The 21,885-nt window shown below is 34.8% G+C and overlaps 1 protein-coding gene across 4 annotated transcripts in view; it reads right to left on the bottom strand.

The window, feature by feature from the left end:
- The window catches only part of RALGAPB (Ral GTPase activating protein non-catalytic beta subunit), a 73,417-nt gene that overhangs the window by 38,857 nt on the left and 12,675 nt on the right, over positions 1-21,885 (bottom strand). For all 4 annotated transcript variants that reach the window (XM_006921807.3, XM_006921809.3, XM_015597055.2 and 1 more), the window contains exons 3-10: positions 21,010-21,212; positions 16,853-17,016; positions 15,122-15,308; positions 13,298-13,429; positions 8,252-8,430; positions 7,040-7,188; positions 6,702-6,918; positions 2,791-2,992 (exon numbers count right to left, since the gene is read on the bottom strand). In XM_006921807.3, coding sequence (XP_006921869.1) covers positions 2,791-2,992; positions 6,702-6,918; positions 7,040-7,188; positions 8,252-8,430; positions 13,298-13,429; positions 15,122-15,308; positions 16,853-17,016; positions 21,010-21,212 — 1,433 coding nt within the window. The remainder of the gene's footprint in view (positions 1-2,790; positions 2,993-6,701; positions 6,919-7,039; positions 7,189-8,251; positions 8,431-13,297; positions 13,430-15,121; positions 15,309-16,852; positions 17,017-21,009; positions 21,213-21,885) is intronic.

Here is a 21,885-nt window from a genome sequence, read left to right as displayed (position 1 = left end):
AAGCAAGAAAAAAATTTTAAACAAACTGATAAATTGTTTTCATAATTATTAATATTTTCTACAGTCATTTGAAAGTCTATTTCCACGCTTCACTACTTCTTTAAAATGTATTACTGGCGTTAGAACAATTCAGACTCAAATACACTAAAAACCAAATTATCTTTACCAATGAAAAGAAAAAAAAAAGATTCAAGTCTATTATATCTTTTTGAAGTTTTTAGCCAAATTTATAGGTGCCTGCAAATGAAGCAATCAAAACAAAACAAATGGCTGCAGTAATCATCAATAAACTGGAAGAATTACTGAATTTAATTCCATGTCAGTAAAACTTTGTGGCATTTCACAATTCCTGAAAAAAAGTATGTTGTGTCTTTTTCTCCCTGACTCATTAGTTTTGGGGGGACAACGAAAGAAACTTCATTCAACCCTGCATTTATCATGATATGAAGGTCACTCTGCATAAGACTCTCTTTAGGAATATACCTAAAGTATACTTACATTGAGTATACCTTACTTTAACCTGCTTCTCTAAACCCAATCAACTAAGCATTCAGTCTTCCATCATTCAAGAGCAACTATACTGGTATGCTCTTCCACTACCGTAAGGCACTTTTTTCTTCTCTGCAAAACTCTTGTGAAACAACTTCCTCATCTCCTAGTCATTGCTCAACCCATTTCAATCCATCTTTTCTCCCTAGAACTAAACAAAAACCATGTTAGCAAATAGCCAAAAGCCTCTTGATTGCTAAATCCAGAAGACATGTCTAAGTCTTAACTTACTCTGCCTTTTTAAAGCATTCAAACCTCTGATAGAGCATTCAAACCTCTCCTTATTCTCCTCTGGTCTCTATGATTATTTCCTTTAACAGATCCTTACTCCACCTGCCTCCTAATATTGATGTTCCTCAGGCTGCTACCCTTAGTTCTCTAAGTTGTATCTCCACTAGCCTGGTTTTAAATACTACTTGAGCCACAGAATATAATCAAATCAGCCTCTAGCCCATACCTGAGCTCCAGATCTATTATATTAGCCAAACGCATCTTGGCTACCTGAGAGCAAGACATATCTATTGATGTACTCCAGTACTCCCTGTGCACAGTGTCTGGCATAAATATTTGTTGATAAATATCCCATGGGCACCTCAAATTCAATAGGTTCAAAACTAAGCTCATCATTGGCCCCCTCACAAATCTGCTTTTCAGTTGGTCATACCACCAACCATCTAGTCTTAGGGACCAGACAGAAAGCTCATGGTCACAGCCTTCTTCCTTACTACTATTGATACCATTTGGGATATCTCCCCAACCAGTACTCTCCCTCCTGAGAACTGTATCCAACCACACGCAAGTATGCCAGCATTCCATGTGACCCACCTTCACAGCCATAGCTGACTAGACCAGAGGTAGACACTTGATTAATCAGATTCCCTTTCCTAGGAATCTGCAATTAGGATGAAGAGATGCTAATTGGCCCTCTGATCACTTAGACCAAGGCCAAGAAAACTGGAAACTTAGAAACATACTGCAGTATAAGAAAATGATCAGCAGAGAAGAATGAAGTAGTTCTGAAAGACCATGAAGACAGAGAAACACGAAGAAGAAAATTGTTTTGGTCCTTAAACACTTTCTAGACCTCGAGCGCTGCCCTTCATGAGGCCTTGCTGCACGTCCTGACCTTAGAATGTACTAAATAGCACTAGGTTCTCATCACTCATTTCCCTTTTGCTTAAGTCACATTGAGATGGTTTTTTGTTACTTAAAGCCAAGAGCCTATTAAGATACCCTTGATTAGTTCCCTGCATATACCATTCTGTTTCACATCTACATGCTTCTGTACTTTGTTCCCTCTGATAATTAGCTTAATCCTCTCTCCTAAGAACTTAGCAGGTACACAGACACCTGAATGCTCTTGTTGATATTAACATGAGTTCAGCAGCTATGTGAATGATCAGCTGAGGAGGGCAAAACAAAGTTAACAAAAATATGAGGCCATTACAAGGTAATTTCAGAAAAAAGTGAAAGGCCTAAAATGTCATTGTGGGGACAAAGTAGAGATATTAGAAATAAAGTTAAGTAGAAGAAACAGAGGAGTTAGTTGACCAACTAAAGATACAGAGGGAGAGAAACAGAGTCTAAAATGACTCCTAATTTCTGGCCTGAGCAACTGAATAGATGGCAGAGCCATTCATAAAGATTGTTTGAAGTCATAAGATTTCAATAAGATGACCCTACCCAACTTGCTAATATAGTCTAAATACTACCCATCCTTTATAAGTCCAGCACAGTCCTCCAATCCTCTGTAACTCTTTCCTGAACCCCCGAGGTAAGTGTATGCTGCTTCTTTCCCTGAATGCCCACAGGACTTTCTCTGTGCCAAGTCCTATAACTATTGGATCATTGCTACATGTGTGCATGGCTTTGCTCACTCAAGAAAATAAGCTCCTTTGAGGCAGGATTTCAGCTAACATTTCTAGATCATCCACAGTATCTAATACTGTGCTAAATGTTTATTTAAAAATTAGTATGTTCCTTCTATATCTCTCCATAGTTAATAAAAGTCAAATAGAATAAATAATACTTCTAAAATAAAAAGGGTTTTAGGGATCTTTACCAAATCTAATAAAGGTGGGTAAAATAGAAGAATTCAAGCAAGAATTTCAATTACTTGCAGACATTTGCAGGTATTTCAAACCAACATTTACTTATTAATTTAGCCTACCAAGCCATGCTATAGTAGTTTCACTACCCCAACTATATAAATAGAAAAATAAACAAAAAAAATTCTAAGACCTGGATAAATAAGCTGGCAGAATCTCTTCTCCCGTCTTCTTGCTACAAAAAATCCTACACAGTGTCCCACAAGCCTCAGCTCTTCCTGCTTCATAGTTATCAGGAAATTCACTTGCATCAAACATAGGATTGGAAACCATGGTGTCTGTGGACATTTGTGACCCTTTCCGTCGAAACTCCATGCTAGCTTGTGTTGTAATGGCTGGGGAGAGAAAAGGAGGGTTTTATTATATTTGTCAATATGCAAATAGGCTCATGGGACCCTGGACACAAAGATCAAATGTTGGTGTCATTAAATAGCTATGTGAATAGAATCCAATAATGCTTTTGTTTAGCAACTATGTCTTAATTTTTTTTTTTAAAAAAGGGCTCTCTGAAATCTTCTTTGGGTAACAATTTACAGTGGTATTATCAGTTTAACAAATTCTACAAGTATTTTCCAACTAAATTTTTGATCGGCAGAGTACACTGGTATATATCTGTATATGTACAGATATATAACACATAATTTGGCTTTTCTATTATTTATTCCGTTTTTAATTTCCCCTATAGAATGATGCTTAAACATTAAGAAAAATAGCTACTGCAATTTACACACTACCCTAGACGGCCATCATAACTGAATGGGCAATCCCATGCCAGTTTGTATACTTTAGGGAGGGCAAGCTAAGGATGACAAAATGAGTAGGAAGAGAGAGCATTCCCACCACCCACCCAACTCCAAAACACACACCAAAGAATCGCCCAACCAAGCAAAATGAGAATGAATTTTAACAACCACAGACAGCAGCTAACTTGAGGTTGATAAATCAGAAAATTGGATTGGTAAGAAAGATTATCATGGTCATTCGCTGTCACTGAAACAAAAGCCCTTCGAAAGTTGCTTTTATTTTTAACAAAAGATTTCACAGTGTATTGAAAGTCACTCTGAAATCTTTTATCACTCTACATGAAATGTTTAAATTATTTTGTAATACTAGATTTAATAGAATGCAGAGTCAAGCATAAATCTTTATGCAACTTCCCATGAGCCATTTTTAGTCCTGAATAAGCTATCCAGCAATAATACATTTGAAAAACACTACATGCAGAATGCATACAAATCAAACACTAAATCTGTATAAAAATAAGCTTAAAGCTTAAAAAAAAAAAAAGCCAAAACACAGTTAGTGCAAAATCCTGGAATTCATAACATGCCCAGACTGTGGAAAAAAAATAATGGGACTGATTCGGCAGATTAAGCAGAGTCAAGCATAAATCTTTATGCAACTTCCCATGAGCCATTTTTAGTCCTGAATAAGCTATCCAGCAATAATACATTTGAAAAACACTACATGCAGAATGCATACAAATCAAACACTAAATCTGTATAAAAATAAGCTTAAAGCTTAAAAAAAAAAAAGCCAAAACACAGTTAGTGCAAAATCCTGGAATTCATGACATGACCAGACTAGTGTACAGAAATAATGGGACTGATTCAGGCAGATTAATTTGCTTTGCCAACAATCTTCCCCATTCAAAACACAGAAAAGTATTTTTCTTCCCAAGTGCAAAAACTACAAGAGACAATGACAATCAAATTTTTTAATGGAATTATGAAAAAAATAAAAACATGACTGCAATTAAGGAGAAGCTTCTGGTTCCTACTTACAAGATTTATAAGAAAGAAGAATTTGGATAAAAGATGCTGCAAGATAATAGAAATAAATGGAAACAAATCAAAGGACAGCAGTAATTATAAAATACTTTAAAGATGGTGAAATTTTACAATAGATTAAGAAGCCTTTTAGCTTTTTAAAAGTTAGATTAAAAGCTTTATGATACCACAAGCTAGTTCAAAAACATAGGAAATTGTGCATTCAGATCCAAAATTGTAATTTTTGTATCATGCAAAAACAATGAACAAAGAAAATTACACAACTACAAAAGAATTGAAGTTTTCAACTGCCCGTTACGTGCATTAAAATTTTTAGTTCATTAACCCTTCCCAGCTCAATGTTACTTTCACGAAGCACAGTGTACTATCAAGTAAATCTAAAGCTAACCAGTTCGGAGAAGCAAACATTTTAAGTTAGAGGTGAACTACATGGCAGAATTCCTTGATGACAGCCAGTACTTAGAAAACAGACTAACAGTGCTAGTATTCCCAAATCTCCCATCATCCCCAAGACCTCAAGAAGGGGTACCCAATAGTGCTCTAACCCATTCAATTATCTGGACACCTCCTATCTCCTGGGTAATGTAACAGCCTTTCTCATCTCAGAACACAAGGTGGGGAAAGAGAGGCTCCTATCCTTTCCCCACCAAGGAAAATGGCAAGAGTGAAACATAGAGAATTTGCTGCCCATGCATAATTTGAATTCTGGCATCTATCATTTGGCACAAGAGGGTGAGCAAAACTGTTACAAACCCCCTAGAGAGTGGGAAGATCTGTTAAGTTCCTTTAAGCAAGCCCACTAAGGAGGCGGCAGGTTGAGCCATTCTGAATTCAGAGGTTTTAGTGTGAACAGCTTGATACCCAAAAATTACATGGTAAGCATTGCATCTTAATAAAAATAAAAACATGACCGACTCATTTTAGAAAATACAGTACAAATTAATATAAACATGGTTCATAAAACTCAAAATATAAAGCACATGAACATAAAATATAAGCCAAAAATGGTTTTTAAAAGTTTTCATTAAGTCATAAGTACATTTACTTATCTATAAGTATGCACTACTTTCAAACTTGTAAATAAAATATGGAAATGATAGAATACAGTGTCTGAATCTGAACAAAATAAAGAAATCCCTAAACTCAAACATACAATCTCAAATTGTATTCCTGAAAATGTCTTTATATTCACAATTTTTAAAAATTTTAAAGATTTGTAAGAACACACAACATAATTATATCTGTATAATGCTAACAGACATAGAGCTTAGTTCTGAGATGATACATAATAGATAAGAATGTATTTCTGAAAAAAGAGAGACCCTTATGGTCATTAGTTCTATCCTTGAAATTAACATTCTCCATAGGGATACATAAACTAATGCAATTAGGCATCCTTTTCCCTCAAGCTATTTCCAAGCCCAGTGGAAAAGTGCTTTCTTACCAAACAACCAATACACTCATTAATGCATAGAGCACAGTGCCTGGCACAGAGTAATTCAGGTAAATAAATATCAACCATTATTATTATTCAGCTCTATAAGGCATGTCATAAATATTCAGTACATTCTGTACTACCCCACCCTCACATCCTGTACCCCACCCTATGCCACTACTTTCGAGTATAATGGTAAGTTGACAGAAATACATCAGATTTTATTCAGGTGGTGTTTCATTTCTCTAATAAAATCTAAATAAAGATATCAGGGTTGAGTTATCAATTCTCTACCAGTTACTTAGTTTCAGAACAAATGATATTTTTGAAAGTGTACCCTTGAAATAAAGTTTTCTAGACTAAAACCTGAGAGGTTAGAGTCTTTTGTGAAGCAAAAATCTTCTGATATTTATATGCACTAATAAGTGAATGGCTGTCAAAATCTAAGAAAACATTTCTTGTGAATAAATTTCTGGTCAAAAATCTTAAATTCTTTATATTAATATTATCCTGGCTGACATGAAGGGAACTTCCAGGTCACCTACTGAAAGGAATTTGATTCGACAAAAAAATGGCTAACTTGAAGTGTGTCTAATAAAACCAGACAAAAGCCAAACATCATAGAACAAACATAAAAAGGACAGGTAGGAAAACTTCCAAAATTCTGTTAATCAGCTGGAAGGGGTTAAGCACAAGACACCAGTTGGTCAGAGACAGAGAGCTTCTTAAGATACATATTAATCTTGCAGGTAGGAAAGATTAAAAAAAAAAAGAAAAGAAAAGAAAAAAATGGTAACATATTTCTTGAGCAATATTTACCAGTCATGCTGCTGTCTCTGTTTATTCCATTATGAAGTTTACAGTGAACAAATGCTGCATCAAATAACCATGATCCAAAGAGATTCAAGATGCTGTTAACCTTTGGTCTCTGAGGGGCAGGCAGTGGCCGGGGTTCTGAACTAGTCTGATTTGGACTCGACAGAGGAGAAGAGGAAGATGTCTGGTGCTGAACTTTCGAGGCATGACCAGTACTAACCTATTAGGAGAAAACGAGAATAGACCCCCACTCATGAAAAGTTTGAGAAAATAGCAGGACTTTTTAAAAAGGATGGTAGGTCAACTTTATACAGCATAATAATAGTGATTAAAACTCTTACTGTGCTTGTCTTCATGGTGGCCTTATTCACAGTAACAGCCCGGTGCCTCCGGTTATGTGGTGGGGTGGTATTGACAGCAGTGCTTTGAGGCATACTTAATCTATTCACGGGTGTTGGAGGAGCACTGTCTGATCGGGGTCTAGAAATGCCTTTAAAAAAAGACAAATGGAGTTATTCTTCATAGTTCGAAATATATGGTCATAGAAAATCTTCCTCAAGCAACACCAGTGAAGGCTTGGGACAGATGATAGCAGAGACTGCTAGTGGCCTTCCATTATCCATTTGCCCTTTCTTCCTGAGTTATAGAACACAAATTTTAGCTAGACATGGCTACCCAGAATAAACGACTACATTTTCAAGCCTCTCTTACAACTAAATGTAGCCATGTTCTGACCGTAGAGAAGTAGGTGATTGGTAGGTAGGTCTTCCAAGAAATCTCTTTAAAAGGACCAATCAAGTATAGACTCTTTCCTTCTGAATTTCTGAACAGGATAGCTGGAACTCATTCAACCACCATGGCCCATGAGAATGTGAACAAAAGGAGCCACAAGATGGAAGGGCCTTGGGTCTCTGACAATATTGAAACTGCTATAGCAACCTTGTACTGCCCAACCCTGGCTTAACACATGTGAAAATAAACTATCTTGTTTAAACCACTGGTATTTTGGGTCATTATGTGGCAGTCAAACTTGATTTGAACTAATACATTTCCTATGTAATAAAGTAATAAGTACACATAATAAATGTTGTAGAAAGTGATATATAGTAAATATCATTGCCTTTCAATGGGTAAAAAAATCTGACTTTTCATATCCCTAAAATGTAAAAGTTTAAAGGAGTGGTCCACAAAAGGTATAATTGCCTTCTAATGACACACATAAGAATGATACTTAATGCATTTTAATTTATATTTTCTTGTATTACTAATGAAAATGAACACTTTTCTTTTTTGCAAATCTTTAATTCATATCCTTTGTCCATTCATCTACTACTTATTCTTTTTCTTAGCACAGTTTGATCTATTTATATAAAGACAACAAAAACCCTCTAGCTATTTATTACATTTGTTGCAAATAATTTTTTCTCGTTTGTTATTTATAATCAAATTCATTCATCTTTTTCTCTGGGCTTTCCATAACAGTTTCTAAAACTAGATTCTAGAGTTATTTACATTTAGTTCTCCAAACATCTAACAACATACACAAAATTCACCTAAGAATGCATCCACCAGACAGCTGATTCCACGCATGGCACGAAAAAATATTTGAGGCAGATGTTTAAGGCAGGGATACTGATTCAATTCTTGTGGCATTCCGCTCACATTCAAGAACTGTTCCTGAAATTTGGGAGTAGAGCTTATAATGGCTGGGTTACTCAAATCCACAGGGTTACTATCAAAAGAGAGAGAAGAAGTAATTATACATTTAGAAGTTTCTTTAACAATAAACCGCATGCAATCTAATTTAAAGGCTGTTTGTGCCTATTTCTTTAATTCAGAGAGAAGACTAATCTGTATTTAACAGGCAAGGGACTCAAATGTCAACACTTCTTTACAGAAGATCTGCAGTGTGTTTACATAAACTTCTAAATGAAAGGTAATAAGGAAATGGAAGACTATTACTCTGCCTATTCTGAGAATGATAATCAAAATAAGACTAGAAATTTTTAATTTTTAAATGTATATGTGGGTATTTTCTAATATGTTTAGAATTAAGCAATGAAATAAAAAGTGTAATTAAATCGAAAAGAACTCTAAGGAGAAAATTTTACTTTAGTATTAACATACCCAATTTTAAAAAAGGATTTGAAATTGAAATTAGTATTTGTGTTTGTGTGTATGTATGAAGGCCATATATTTCAAAATAATATATCTGAACAGTTATATTTTATGCATAAATAATTTTAAGTATTTCCATTTAAAAATAGATTAGATTTCCACTGGAAATGGTCTGCCTGGCTGTCCATTATGGCCTCTTCAACTCAAAGCAATATTGTTAATCGACCTACATCCAGTACCTGGAAAGAGTTTCCACTAGCTACGAGGCCAAAAGAACAAAACCGAGAAATACAAATAGTTTATAGATGCTGTGCCTTTTGAAACCTCTTTTTCCATCCACTTAGACTCTTAATTGCAAGTGGGAACACGGAGCATATATACATGGATGGAAAATGGGCTTCCAGTGTTAGCCCATTGCAACCATAGAACTGTAGTTCATCATGTGTGGTAGAGGAGATAAAAAGTCTAATAGCAGTGCCAAAAGCTTATACCAGCTTCTCCAGATGTAAACCTGAAATGATTTTATTGGCATGCAAATATTCAGAGAACAGATTCAAAAAAATAAATTTTTAAATAAGAATAGGTAACAAAGGATATAGGTCAGATCATGGAAACTGCATTCATGCAGCTCCCAATGCCCTGTATATCTGACACATGTGGAGAGCTTGTTAAAAATCCAGACTCGACCAAGATTTACTGAAACAGACCCTCCGGGTGGGGCCTAAAGGGCAGGTAACCATGCACAAACAAGTCCAAGGACAAGCATTTGAGAAGAGCAGTATTCTAATCAAGGGAAACATTTTTTTTTTCCTGGAAAAAGATAAAGCATTACCATACTAGACAAAATTTGGGTGCATATCTCCCTATTATATTCAGCCCTCTTCCCAGAAAATTTGCCAATGACCATGGTAGCCTTTTCTGAATAACCTTCATGGACCTGCCTCACTCAGCTACAGCTTATTAAACCAACAGGATAAAACTGTCCAAAAGGTGTCTATCCAGACGTCTGCTAGAGACCTAACATTGATGTAGCTTAATTAACAAAAATAATTTAATCCAATTTATCCCTTTTGAGAATCTGAGCAAAGGAAAAACCCCAGTGAACTGAAATGGCTGAAGATGGTAAGTCACATAGCTGTTTATACCACTGGGTAGTTATCATGGGCTGCATGTACCCCAAATGTAGGAAAAAAGAGAAACTCAGGGGAAGCCTGCCATAGAAAGAGAAGAGAGCAAGCAAAAAAGCCAAGAGAGACAGATGACAAAATACTTTGTCCCAAGGCTGCCTTGATCCCTCCCCATTTTGAGTACTGGATGTTCAATGCTTCTTAGAGCCCAAATGAAACCTCTCTATCATCAGACAATAACCCCTCTTTTTCACCTGCATTTGCTTAAGTAGGTTCCTATTCTTTAGATCTAAAAGAATCCTAACATAATAAAATCTTTCGGCAAAAAAGAAAGAAGACCAAAAGATCAATTAATAGTAAAGATATGGAAAAAGATTATCTAAAAATTACTTCTGAAAAAGATTCCAGGACTAGAGTTTTATTGGTGATTTATTTCAAATTCGTAAGTAACATATAACTTTCACACAAAAAAAGCACAGAAAAAAATAGGAAGTTTCTCACTCTTTTTTTTTGTTGTTGTTACCAAAACATAAATTAGTTACAAAATAGAACTAGAGACAATTTGGGGAAAAAATATTAAAAGACTAGCATAACTTTTCATTGAGGCATTTAGGATAATTCAATATTGAAATGAATATATCACATCAATAGTATGATGAAAAAGGAAAAAACATTAATTGCTTAGATTCCCAAAATATGAGTTAAATAAAATTCAGTACTATTCCTGATTTATATTTTTAAAAAAGTTTTTGTTGCTTAGGAAACCAGGAACATAAAAAAGAATAATATCAACAACCAACATCTCACTCAAAATTTCATGTAATAGAGGTATTCCAATGAAAATAAAAGGATATCAAAACAATATCATTTTAATTAAACAGTTTTAGAAGTGCTGACTAATGCAGTAAAATAATACACAAAAATAACGATAATAATGACAACTTTTCAAACACCCACCATACACTAAACATTGTATTGTTTTACATGTTTTTTCTTCTTCAATTCTTATAACAAGATGGATACTGTTATAGTTGACTCTTGAGCAACACAGGGGTTAGGGGTACCGACCCCTGTGCAGTCAAAAATCCACATATAACTTTTGACTTCCCAAAAACCTAACTATTAATATAGCCTACTGTTGACCGGAAGCTCTACTGATAACATAAACAGTTGAGTGACACATATTTTGCATGTTATACATATTATATACTGTATTTTTAAATAAAGAAAATGTTATTAAGAAATTAATAAAGAGAAAATATATTTACAGTATTTTAAAAATCTACCTATAAGTGGACCTGTACAGTTCAAACCTGTGTTATTCAAAGGTCAACTGTATTATCCCCGTTTTATACATTAAAAAGAGACTGGGACTCAGAGACACTATTTGCTTGCTCAAGTTTATACATACACACAAAACAATAGAACTTGAACTCATGTACAGGTCTTACTGCAACCAAAGCACTTTTTAATTAATAATCACAGACTCAGGCATGAATCACTAGAAAGGAGACATTTCCTGCTTGCAGATAAATGTCCATGACGTCTAGAAATCTCAAAAGAATCAGGAAAATACTCAGAGCTCTTTTAAATGCTCAAATATAATATACAAAAATAAACATTTTTATGCTATAAAGAAACATTTTCTTTATAGCAGCAATAGCCACTTGTAAGTTAATTTAATAGCAAAAAGAAAGCCCTTTTCAACAGCAGCAATGCATAACTAGGAACAATGATAAAAAATATGCAGATCTCTGTGAAAAAAACTACAAAACACTTCTATAAGATATTTAAAATTCTAAAAAAGAAAAACACCTTTTAGAAAGGTAGACTCAATATATTAAAATATCAGCTTAATACAATTTTCATCTTTAGCTGTCTGGCTAGCTGTTCACTAGTGTTTCTTTTCTTCCTATTTCTCTTGTAATTAAGTGTACCATGAGTACAAGTTCTGGCCAATGGAATATGAGTAGCAGTGATTCACATCACTTCAAGGCCTGGTCCATAAAAACTTCCCACATAATTTTCCTTGTTCTCTTTCCCGTCTGCCCGTCACATACAGAGGCTCCTGCTTACAAAGCTGAAGCCCTAATATAGTCACATGTTGGAGACGGCAGAGCGTATGTCAGCCTGGGTCCCTGAACGACTCTGTAAGCAGAGCCAACCTCTACCCAAGACCATACAAAACTTACAATATACTAAGCCACTAAGATTTTTCTGGTTCATCTGCTAATGCAGGACATGTTCCTAACCCTAATTAATATACAATCCAAACCCCAAAAGGTTTTGTGGGGTTTTTCTGTTTACTTGTGTTTTATACCTTGTCAAATGGATTCCAAAATTTATCTGGAATGTTAAACAAGCGGAGATAAAAAATATTCTAAGAAATGGAAAAATGGAAAAGACATCAGGCCTACAAAATATAAATAACTATTATAACAATAAAATAATAAAAGTGTGAACCGTGTATAAAAATGAAGTGATTGATGGAATACGTGACCCAAAGACAAAACTTGGTATATAAAAAGAAATTTAATGTCACAAAGGAAACAAAGTCAGAAGGAATCATAGGTGAATATCAATCTGATCAGAAAACAGAGAAAGACTTTCTAATCTTAAAAGAAACGGAAAATGACGACTGAAAAATAGATTTGAGAAGTAAACTGAAATCGCTGAAAGATAAAAAACACAAACTACAAACTGAAAAAGAATGACAGAAAATGGTTAACATCTGTAATTTATAAAAAGGCCATACAGAGTAATTTAGAATCTCTAGTACAAAATAGAAAAACAAAGCTAGTCAAACCAGAAAGAGAAGATATGCAAGGAAAACGTTTAATAATCAAGACAGTACACAACAGTACAAAAGTTCCGGAGCATAAGGATGGGGCTAGTACAGAGAACGGTAAGAAGCAATAAAACGATTAAAGAGAATTACTATAAAGAAAGAAATAGCAGGAAGTAGCAATATATCCCCCTGTGAAATTTGTAAACAAGACTACTAGAGGAGAGGCCCTGAGAGCCAAACTAACTATTCAGTAATAGTCACAGAGAGGAACAAAGTAATTTCCAGTCCTGGGAGAGATATCATCATCCAGGCTGCAGCAACAAGCAAGAGAACAAATGCTGCATCTAACCCAGGGAACAAGCTCCTAGAGTTTACAGACCAAGAGCAGCAGAGAACATCCTGACCCTACTGGGATAGGGAGAGTAGGAGACACATGATGTGTAGATGTATGTGCTGTCCAATGTGGCTCCTTCTCATACTCCGAAATCCAACAAGAGTGTTACAGCTTGGTTCCTGCCCTAAGACATTACTCGGTAAAGAGCACATAAAAACTAAAATAACAGTACCTTAACATATGTAAAAAGCGAAACCATGTCTGTGCAACGCACTCATTATCCATTTCAGGAGGGATGAGACTGGCATCTTCATCAGGAACTTTAAATGGAGGAAATGAAGGACCATATGTAAAGCGTAGCAATCTAAAAAATAAGAAAATGCACACCATTAAGTTCATTTCTTAATAGAATGAAAGACACATTCAAGCATTAAAATACGATAAGAAAAACATAAGAGAAAATAGATGAGATATGTATTATATCTCGCTGAAGTAAATAAATGAAAATTCTTGTTTATAATATAAACAAACTGGAAGGAAATCTCCAATTTTATAAAATATTTTTAAAGTTATTTAAAACATTTACTTATTTTAATAATTGTTTATAAGTTATTATTTTATTTTTACTTTATTAATTTATATTAGAAATTTATATATATTAAATTTATAGCATAAGTAATATAAATATTTCACATTACAAATTTTATATTTTATTATACAAATATAATAGGTTTATATTATATAACACTTATAATTATATAATTTTATAAATTACAAATTACATATTACTAATTTATAAAATTGTTTTTAAATTTTTACCTATAATTGTAATGACATAAACAAATTGTATAATCATATAATATGCAACTATATTTATATAATTATCTAGTCATCTAATATAATAATTTATTTTTTAAAGACTCATCCCACTGCAAACTTCTGCAACACAACTAGCCATAATTGATTCATAATAATAACTGCAATAAAACTTTACATAAAGTTTAGAATTTATGGTGTACCTTAAAAGTAATTCAACAATTCAATTACTTAATAGTGATATTTCAAATGGAATAAAGCTGTTCAAAGACTTTACTCAATTATTCTACATCTAGAGATTAGATCTTAATAAAATAATCAGAATATACACAAAGACTATGTATAAAGTATTCATACAAACAACATTTTTAAAGTAAGCACTGAGAACAAGATAAATATCAAAACAACAGGGAACCAATTAAATGAATTATAATTCCATTTATATAATGAGAAAGTATAAAGCCATTAAAAATATGCTCTTGAGATCTATTTAAGAAGCAATAAGGCATATGTTAATGTGACAAGAACGATACAGAATATCTCAAATTCATTTTTTTAAAAAGAGACATTCAGGAACATTTGAACACTGAATGGCTGATCGATATTAAAGAATTGTTAACATCTTTTAGGTGTGATATGGTATGGTAAAGATGTTTAAAAAAGAACCCTCCTCTTTTATATATTATAACATGTAGGGTTGAAATGAAAAAGCAAGTCTGAAAAAAATAAAGCCTACCACTTTACTCATAGAATAATAATGGTATTATATATAAGTGGTAAAAAAGGTAAAACTATTATTAAAAACTGCCTACTTTTGTTACAAAGTAGCACATTGCTGTATGATCCCATTTCTGTAAAATTATGTATGAATATATATAATAGTATTTCTGGTGAACTTAACTTTTTTCTGTTATACATTTCTATAGTTTCTTTTTTAAAAATAATGATCATGAATATTTTAAGGATAGGTTTTTTTGGGAGGAAGGGGGAGGTAGGGTACAGAATTTATCTGCTTCTCCAAGATACCTGCTCAGTCTGAAAGGTTTCAGATTAGACAGACACTAGCCAAACTATTATATCTATTTTTAAAAAGTGGTTCCATTCTATATCTAAAGTACTGTAATAACAGACACAGGATACAGGCTTTTCACAATGCATTCCATGAATCCCAGAAAGACACAGAACTAGGGGAACGCTGCCTAAGGCCAGATGGATGAAGGAAGGCAAGTCAATTACGTACCTTGAAGTGAGCGCACAGATGACCTTGCTCCACTGCTCCACCACTGCTGGGTGGTGCCTCCAGTTAGCCACCATCTCCCTGGCTGTTTTCCAGTAAGGAGGTGTTGGGAAGCACCGAGTACAAGCTAGTAACCAAACCTCAAAGAGAACACCAATCAACTTCTCTGCTAGATTCTCAGCAATACCACCTTACCAACAAAAAGAAAACATATCTTTGGTATACTTATTTTTAAAGCAGAATCTTTAATTCGCTAATTTAAAAAAACTGGCCAAAAAATTAAAATAATTGCAATGTTAAGTTTTGACTCTTAAATAACCACTTTATGGTGAGGGGGAAAAAAACTATTCTTAAGAGCTCCTATGAGGGAAATCGTAGATACATCAACCAATTATCACTTTGAAAATCTTCAAGTCACCCCTGCTGAGTTCTTACTGAAGAACTTAACCTTCCAGCAAGCGGGACAGGAGCATAGAATGGAGAAGGGAAAGGATGAGCGCCTATAACGAGTGACTACTAGGAGTCAGTTTCCTTGTCAAGTAGTTGATATACATGACTGCCCATAATCCTCAAATTAATTCTACAGGAGAGGTATTTACACTATCTATTACCAATTATTAACCTGTTTTGAAGGTGAGAAAACAGGTTCGAGAAATTTAAGTAACTTGCCCAAATCACACAACCAATGAGTCAAAGAATCAGAACAAATATCGAGATCTTTCTGCCTCCGAACTTAGCTAAAAATTGCTTCAGGTGTTTGAAAACCACCCCTTGGAGGGAGAGGGAGACAAAGAAGGAAACAAAATAACTAGTGTTGGGCAGCACAGAGCCTCAACCATGAAAGTAGAGCTGTTCCTCTGCTCTGAGTCCTGAAACTAGGGATAACAGCAGTGGTCTGGGCTCTGCACAGCTCCAGGAGGCAAATTTGGGACTAAAACAAAAAGTTGTAAGGATGCCTACGTCAAATGAACAAAAACAAAGTTTCAACAATAATGAGCCCCAGAAGGGGATAAACTGCCTGCCTTGTGTTGCTAAGGTCCCAGGCCTGGGGAGTGTGTAACAGAGAGACAACAAATCAGTAACTGGCCAGCTTTTGTCAATACTATCATGGAGTTCCTCTGAACACAAAAATTCCACGATACCTTTTAGATATTTTCCTGGACACTGCATCTCCATGAGAGCACAAGCGCACTCACATGTGTTAATAGAGACTACACAGATGAGTAAGCAACAGGGAACTTGGAATTAGAATATCGACTTACAGTCTGTACACTGTGCTATAACATACAAATCAGGGCTTCTAAAATACACTCTAAAGTCTTAGAAAATTGGAGGGTTTTTAATGGCTAAACAACATACTTCCAAATAGAACCCTTTGAAGACTATATAGGTTTCATGCGCTAAACAAAATATCTCTGTAGCTATTAAGTTTTCGGAGTCTACTTTGACAACTACTTTGTAATCAGGCACACTATATACAGGCTATAATTTAATCAGTTGTTTCCTATACAGGTTCTAGCTAATATACTAAACAAGCTATTGTTCCTATCATTATCAAAAATGCATTAATTCACTGAGTCCCTCTCTGCCATCGCTGAAGGTAAAATAACTTCATATTGTGCTTTTAAGGATTTCCATTCTAAGAATTGTTAATCTTGGCTTGTCAACTATTGTGCCAAAATTTAAAAGTAAACTGTGTTTGAAGCTCCGAAATTAGAAAAAAAATAAACAAACCTTGAACAGTTGGCGGGGCTAGAAGTATATCATTAATCTGCAGAAGGAATAACAGTAAGACTTCCCAGGTTTCTCGGGCCATGATGGATGAGTCACGGGCTAGTTTCTGAATGGCTCTCAAGACCTGTAAGCATAGTCGGATCTGACTGGAGCCCTGTTCCTGTCTGAAGACAGACAGACAGATATCACTGACAAGCCTTGAGATGAGAAAGCAACAGCTTAAGGGCAGGCAACTTACAGACACAGCACACAATAGTCCAATGATGCTCCCTAAGAGCATCATCAGCAGGCAGGATTAGGTACACTCTCTTCAGTTCAAAGCTACTTCTCCATCATACAACTTGGCACTCAGTTGTCTCCCTATCACTTCTATGAGAGCCTAAAAGCTCCTGGGGAGGAGGGTAATGCTAGAAATGTAAGTGTCACTTCTGAATTTTCTGTGTACAATGTGCCTGACACATAAGAGGTATGCAATAGGTTTCTGTTGAATGAATAAATACCCATAGCCACTCCTACTGCTCATACTGAAGCAGAACAGCCTTTACATTCTTTTTAAAAAATGTTTTAAATGTACATTCATAAGAATTCTGCATGGGATTTCATAGTGCTCACAGTTTCTTTGAAGCTAATGTCTGCTAGCAAAGAGCCTAAGGCCCCAAAAACTTGAGGTATACAGGCAATTGCCTCAGAGATGAGCACCTGCTACTGCTGTTCTAAGGAAATTAAAAAAAAAAAAAAAAAAAGGCATCTTAACCCAAGATGGGGACTCCAAAGGTTTTAAAGATAGCCTAGAACAGTTTTACAACTCTCTTTAGTACACAGGACCATTTTTTCCCAACAGAATAAAACAAGTCAGAGTATAAGGGCTGGGGTTGAAAAAGAAGGAAGATAAGAGATCCAAGCCCCAACCCTTATCCCTACTCTCCAAAGCAGACCTCAGAATTTTGAGAATAGCAGGAAACCCACTGCATTAGCAAATGGTGAGTTGGCCTCCAGATCTCCCTTGTGAAACCCAAGACAAGTAACTAACTTTACTGGAATAAATCTTGAGGCCAAGTTTCTATTATATTATGTATGACATGTCACAAAGAACTGATAAAACATATCTGAATCATCCCTCTTTATTTCAAATGCATAAAAGAAGCTGCAAAACTGTTACTCTTCGGAGCGTTTGAGATCTTGCCCTCTGGCACACGTCGTCAGTTTGGCTCAAATAAACTTATAAAAATTAAAAAAAAAAAAAAAAAATCTGAGTCAGAGTAGGAAATCTCAGAGCCTCCTCAAGAAATCCAAAAATGAAGTGAATATCCCTGGAACTTCTACCCCTTAGGATAGAGATCCTCAGATTCTAAGCTATGACTCAGAAAACCAGACACTTACCCTAGAGTTGCAAACAAATGACACCAAAAGTCAGACCTAAAGCAAATGATGAGATATTCACCTAGGAAAAGCCAAGAGCCCCCAAGAGCAGGGAGATGTCCCACACTCAGCTGGAGGTGAATCCAGTCCATGTGATGCCATGAGGGCTCAAGCTTATATCTGTTGCTCTGCTACTTGAAGAAGAATAAAAAATTATAGAATAGCCCCAAACCTCATCTAGCCACATAAGAGGAAGCCCAGAATAAGAAATTAAAATACCACTAGTGACACTGGGGCTGACACTCTTCCAAGCAAGCAGTAACACTGCATGCCTCCCAAATGGTAACCTAGGCCTACCCACTATTTCCAGGTTATCTGCCCAGTGACAGAAAGGAAACATCTGGTACAGGAGCCTCACCCAGAAGGCCTAAATTCAGGAGGAGTGTCCAAGTTTCTAAAACTAAGAGAAACAAAGTAATCTTCACTAAAAAATAAATAGAAAAGTCTAAACACCAGTGATTTTCCTTTTCTCCCCAAATTTTCAAAAGTAACTTGTACTCTGCAGAAAAACTGTTCTAGAACAGGGACTGGTGAACTACGGCCCATGGGTCAAAACTGGGCTGCCATTGGTTTTTGTAAATAAAGTTTTATTGGAACACAGCTATGTTCATTCATTTATGTATTTCTCTACATCAGCAGAACTGAGTAGTTGTGACAGACACCATACAGTCCACAAAGCCTAAAATATTTACTATTTGGCTCTTTACAAAAATGTTTGCTAACCGCTGCTTTATAAGAATATCATATTTTTTAAAGTACAGTAGTTTGAGCAATATATTGAAATCCTATTCATTTTTAAAAGATGGCTCACTATCCTCTCACTTATACAAAAAAAAAAAAGAAATCAAACTGATAGGCAAATGAGAAAGATTACAACCACTGATTTAATCTCTAGCAAAGTGTTAAAGGCAGTTTCCTCTATTTTGAGTGTCACTTTTTATAAAAACAACTGAGTAAACTTGATGACAATTTTGTGATCTAAATTTTAAAAAATTGAAATTTCCAATAGGAGATGAAATCCTAACTCACAATATTTAGCCCTGAAATTATTCAGCTCCTTAAGACATTACTGGCCCAAAGAATGCTAATATTCAGTTCAGTACCTTCTCAGAGGTAATGTACACACACTTTTGAGAAAACAAACAAATTAACAAATAGTAAAATCAACAATTTATAAGGTGGACATGTGTCTCAAAAGAGAAAAGCAAAAGCCTAATTAATTCAAATGCCATTGACTTTTTTCATCAATACAAATTAACTGAATACAGAGAGGTGGTAAGGGTACAAAGAGGAAGGAGATTGTCCCATGCACTAAAAGGCCAACAAATTAGTCTCCTAAATGAAATGACAAGAAAGCATTAAAGCTATTATATCATTTGAGAAGAACCTGCTTAGCCACAAATAATATGCTAATTACTACCAACCATTTCCTGTTATTATTTCCATTTGAAATCAATAAATACAAGCAACCAGCATTTAATTCACATCTTAGGTAATACCAGTATTGCACTGTGGAAGCCCAGTTCCTGCCCTTGAGTAGATCAGATGGGGAAATGAGACATTCGCATTTTAAAAGATAAGCAATAAAACAGTGGATATAAGAATGACACAAAAGTAAGTAGGTTTACAAAAGTGTGATCACTGTGGGCCTTGATAGTCAGGTAAGGCTTTTCTTTACAAGGCGGAATTTAAGATAAACCAACAAAAGGGAGAAGACGCTAGGAGAGCGAGATGAAAGGGTAGGTGATAATGGAGAAGATCTTTAAAGAGTCTTGAGAATGTTTAATTTATGAGTCTAACCAAAGAGCAGGGCTCATGCAGATTTAGTAGCAGCTAATCTGGTTAGGAGCCAGATTACAGGAGGCATTTCACACAAGGTAAGGAGTTTACATTTGACTCTAGACATCAGAGTTCTAAATGGAGACTTTTCCTTTTTAATTCAGATTTTCCAAAGTAATCTTCCTGGTAAATTAAAAGCTAAAATTTATAGAGCTAGTTTTTGGATGATTCAAAGTCCCTCACATCTGACAGACCAAAAGCTCTAACTAGAACTTTAGAAAAGGAGGCAAGCCCCCTTGTCTCTTTCAAAGACATAAAAAATAGCTCAAAACAGATTTTTCTTACAGAAAATCCCCACAAATGGGTAGGAAACTAATGCTTTTTTCTCCATTAACTTATATATGACAAATTTTTTTTAGAATTGGAAAAAAAACTTAAGCACAACTAAGGAACATATCCTACATTACAATATTTAAGGTCTTTGCCTTAAATATTGGGGACAGGGCAGAAATCAGTAACAAACTGTCAAGATAATCTTTTGGCCTACTATGAATTTGCCCATAATAATGTCAACTCTGCTTACTTCAATGTCTTCATTCTCTCATAAGAACGATTCACTTTAAGGTAGAAAGCTTAAGTGGATATAATAATTATGACATGCAAAAGTAATGTCTTTTTGAGTGGAAAGGAAAGGTATCATAGTATTTTAATATCTATTAGCTATCAGATTCAGAAGAAAGCCAAAAGCCTTTAAAATGAACACACAGTTGTTAAAAATGCCTAGTAAACATTACATAAGCCTATCTCTGCTTTCATATTAATATATTCTTTAATTAACAAGTAATGAAGGTTTCCAAAAAAACTAACAATGAAATCAGCTCCTACATTATAAATAAGTAACATTTATGAATGTTTTACTATGATCCTGATAATAGGCCAGACAGACAGGTATAGCTTACCTTGGGACAAAAAGATTTTGCAGGTGTTTTAGTATACTTTGAACATATAAATTAGGCTCTTTAATAACTGGTAATGGAATAGAATCTTTCGGCAACACTAAAGCCATAATCCAGTCTGTATATACATCAACACAATATTTTACAGTCTCTCCATCCAATGGAAGGGTCAGTCCATAGCAAATTACTTCCATGGTCCATTTTACCTAAACAAAAAAATATATATACGCATAGAATTACTAAACATCCCTATCTGTATCTCAGCAGACTAATTTAAAATGTAACTCTTTTATTGCCAAAAAAAACTCTCAATTGAGAGTATATTCATCTCAACAAATATAGCAGGTCTATTCTAAAGAATGCATTTTGCATATATAAGACATACTGACATTTCCTAAGCAAAAATTTTAAGAAGAAAATTACTTATTTCTAAATATTAAGCCTATGTTAGTATTTACCCTTTAGACATTATTATTGTTTTTTTTTCTGTGAAATAAAAAGTACAGGTCATCTTGATTTTCCACAGAGAATGGAGGCGCAGAATAGAAAATTTAGGTATTTTTCTCCACTTTATTGCATACCGGGTACATGTTTCATTTAGAAAATTGTGTACTTTCAATAGCATTCCATTTCTAGATTATGCAATATTAACAAACAACAGGAAAGAAGATGAACTGCTCAACTCTTATCTGATGACTATTTTCTCTGCCAAAGAAGGTAATATTTAAAAATGGAAAGGTAAGGACAAACGCAGGTGAGAAGGGAATGAAGCTAGATAAAATTTTTTAAAGGTATTTAGCTGCACTAAATGAGTTCCAGCCTCGTGACCCATCTGAATCACATCCTAGAGGCTGAAAGAACTTGCCTACAAGACTGCTG

This window comes from Pteropus alecto, unplaced genomic scaffold (genome assembly GCF_000325575.1).
Source record: "Pteropus alecto unplaced genomic scaffold, ASM32557v1 scaffold45, whole genome shotgun sequence".
In the NCBI taxonomy this organism is placed as follows: domain Eukaryota; kingdom Metazoa; phylum Chordata; class Mammalia; order Chiroptera; family Pteropodidae; genus Pteropus; species Pteropus alecto.
This window is presented reverse-complemented; position numbering and strand designations above follow the sequence as displayed.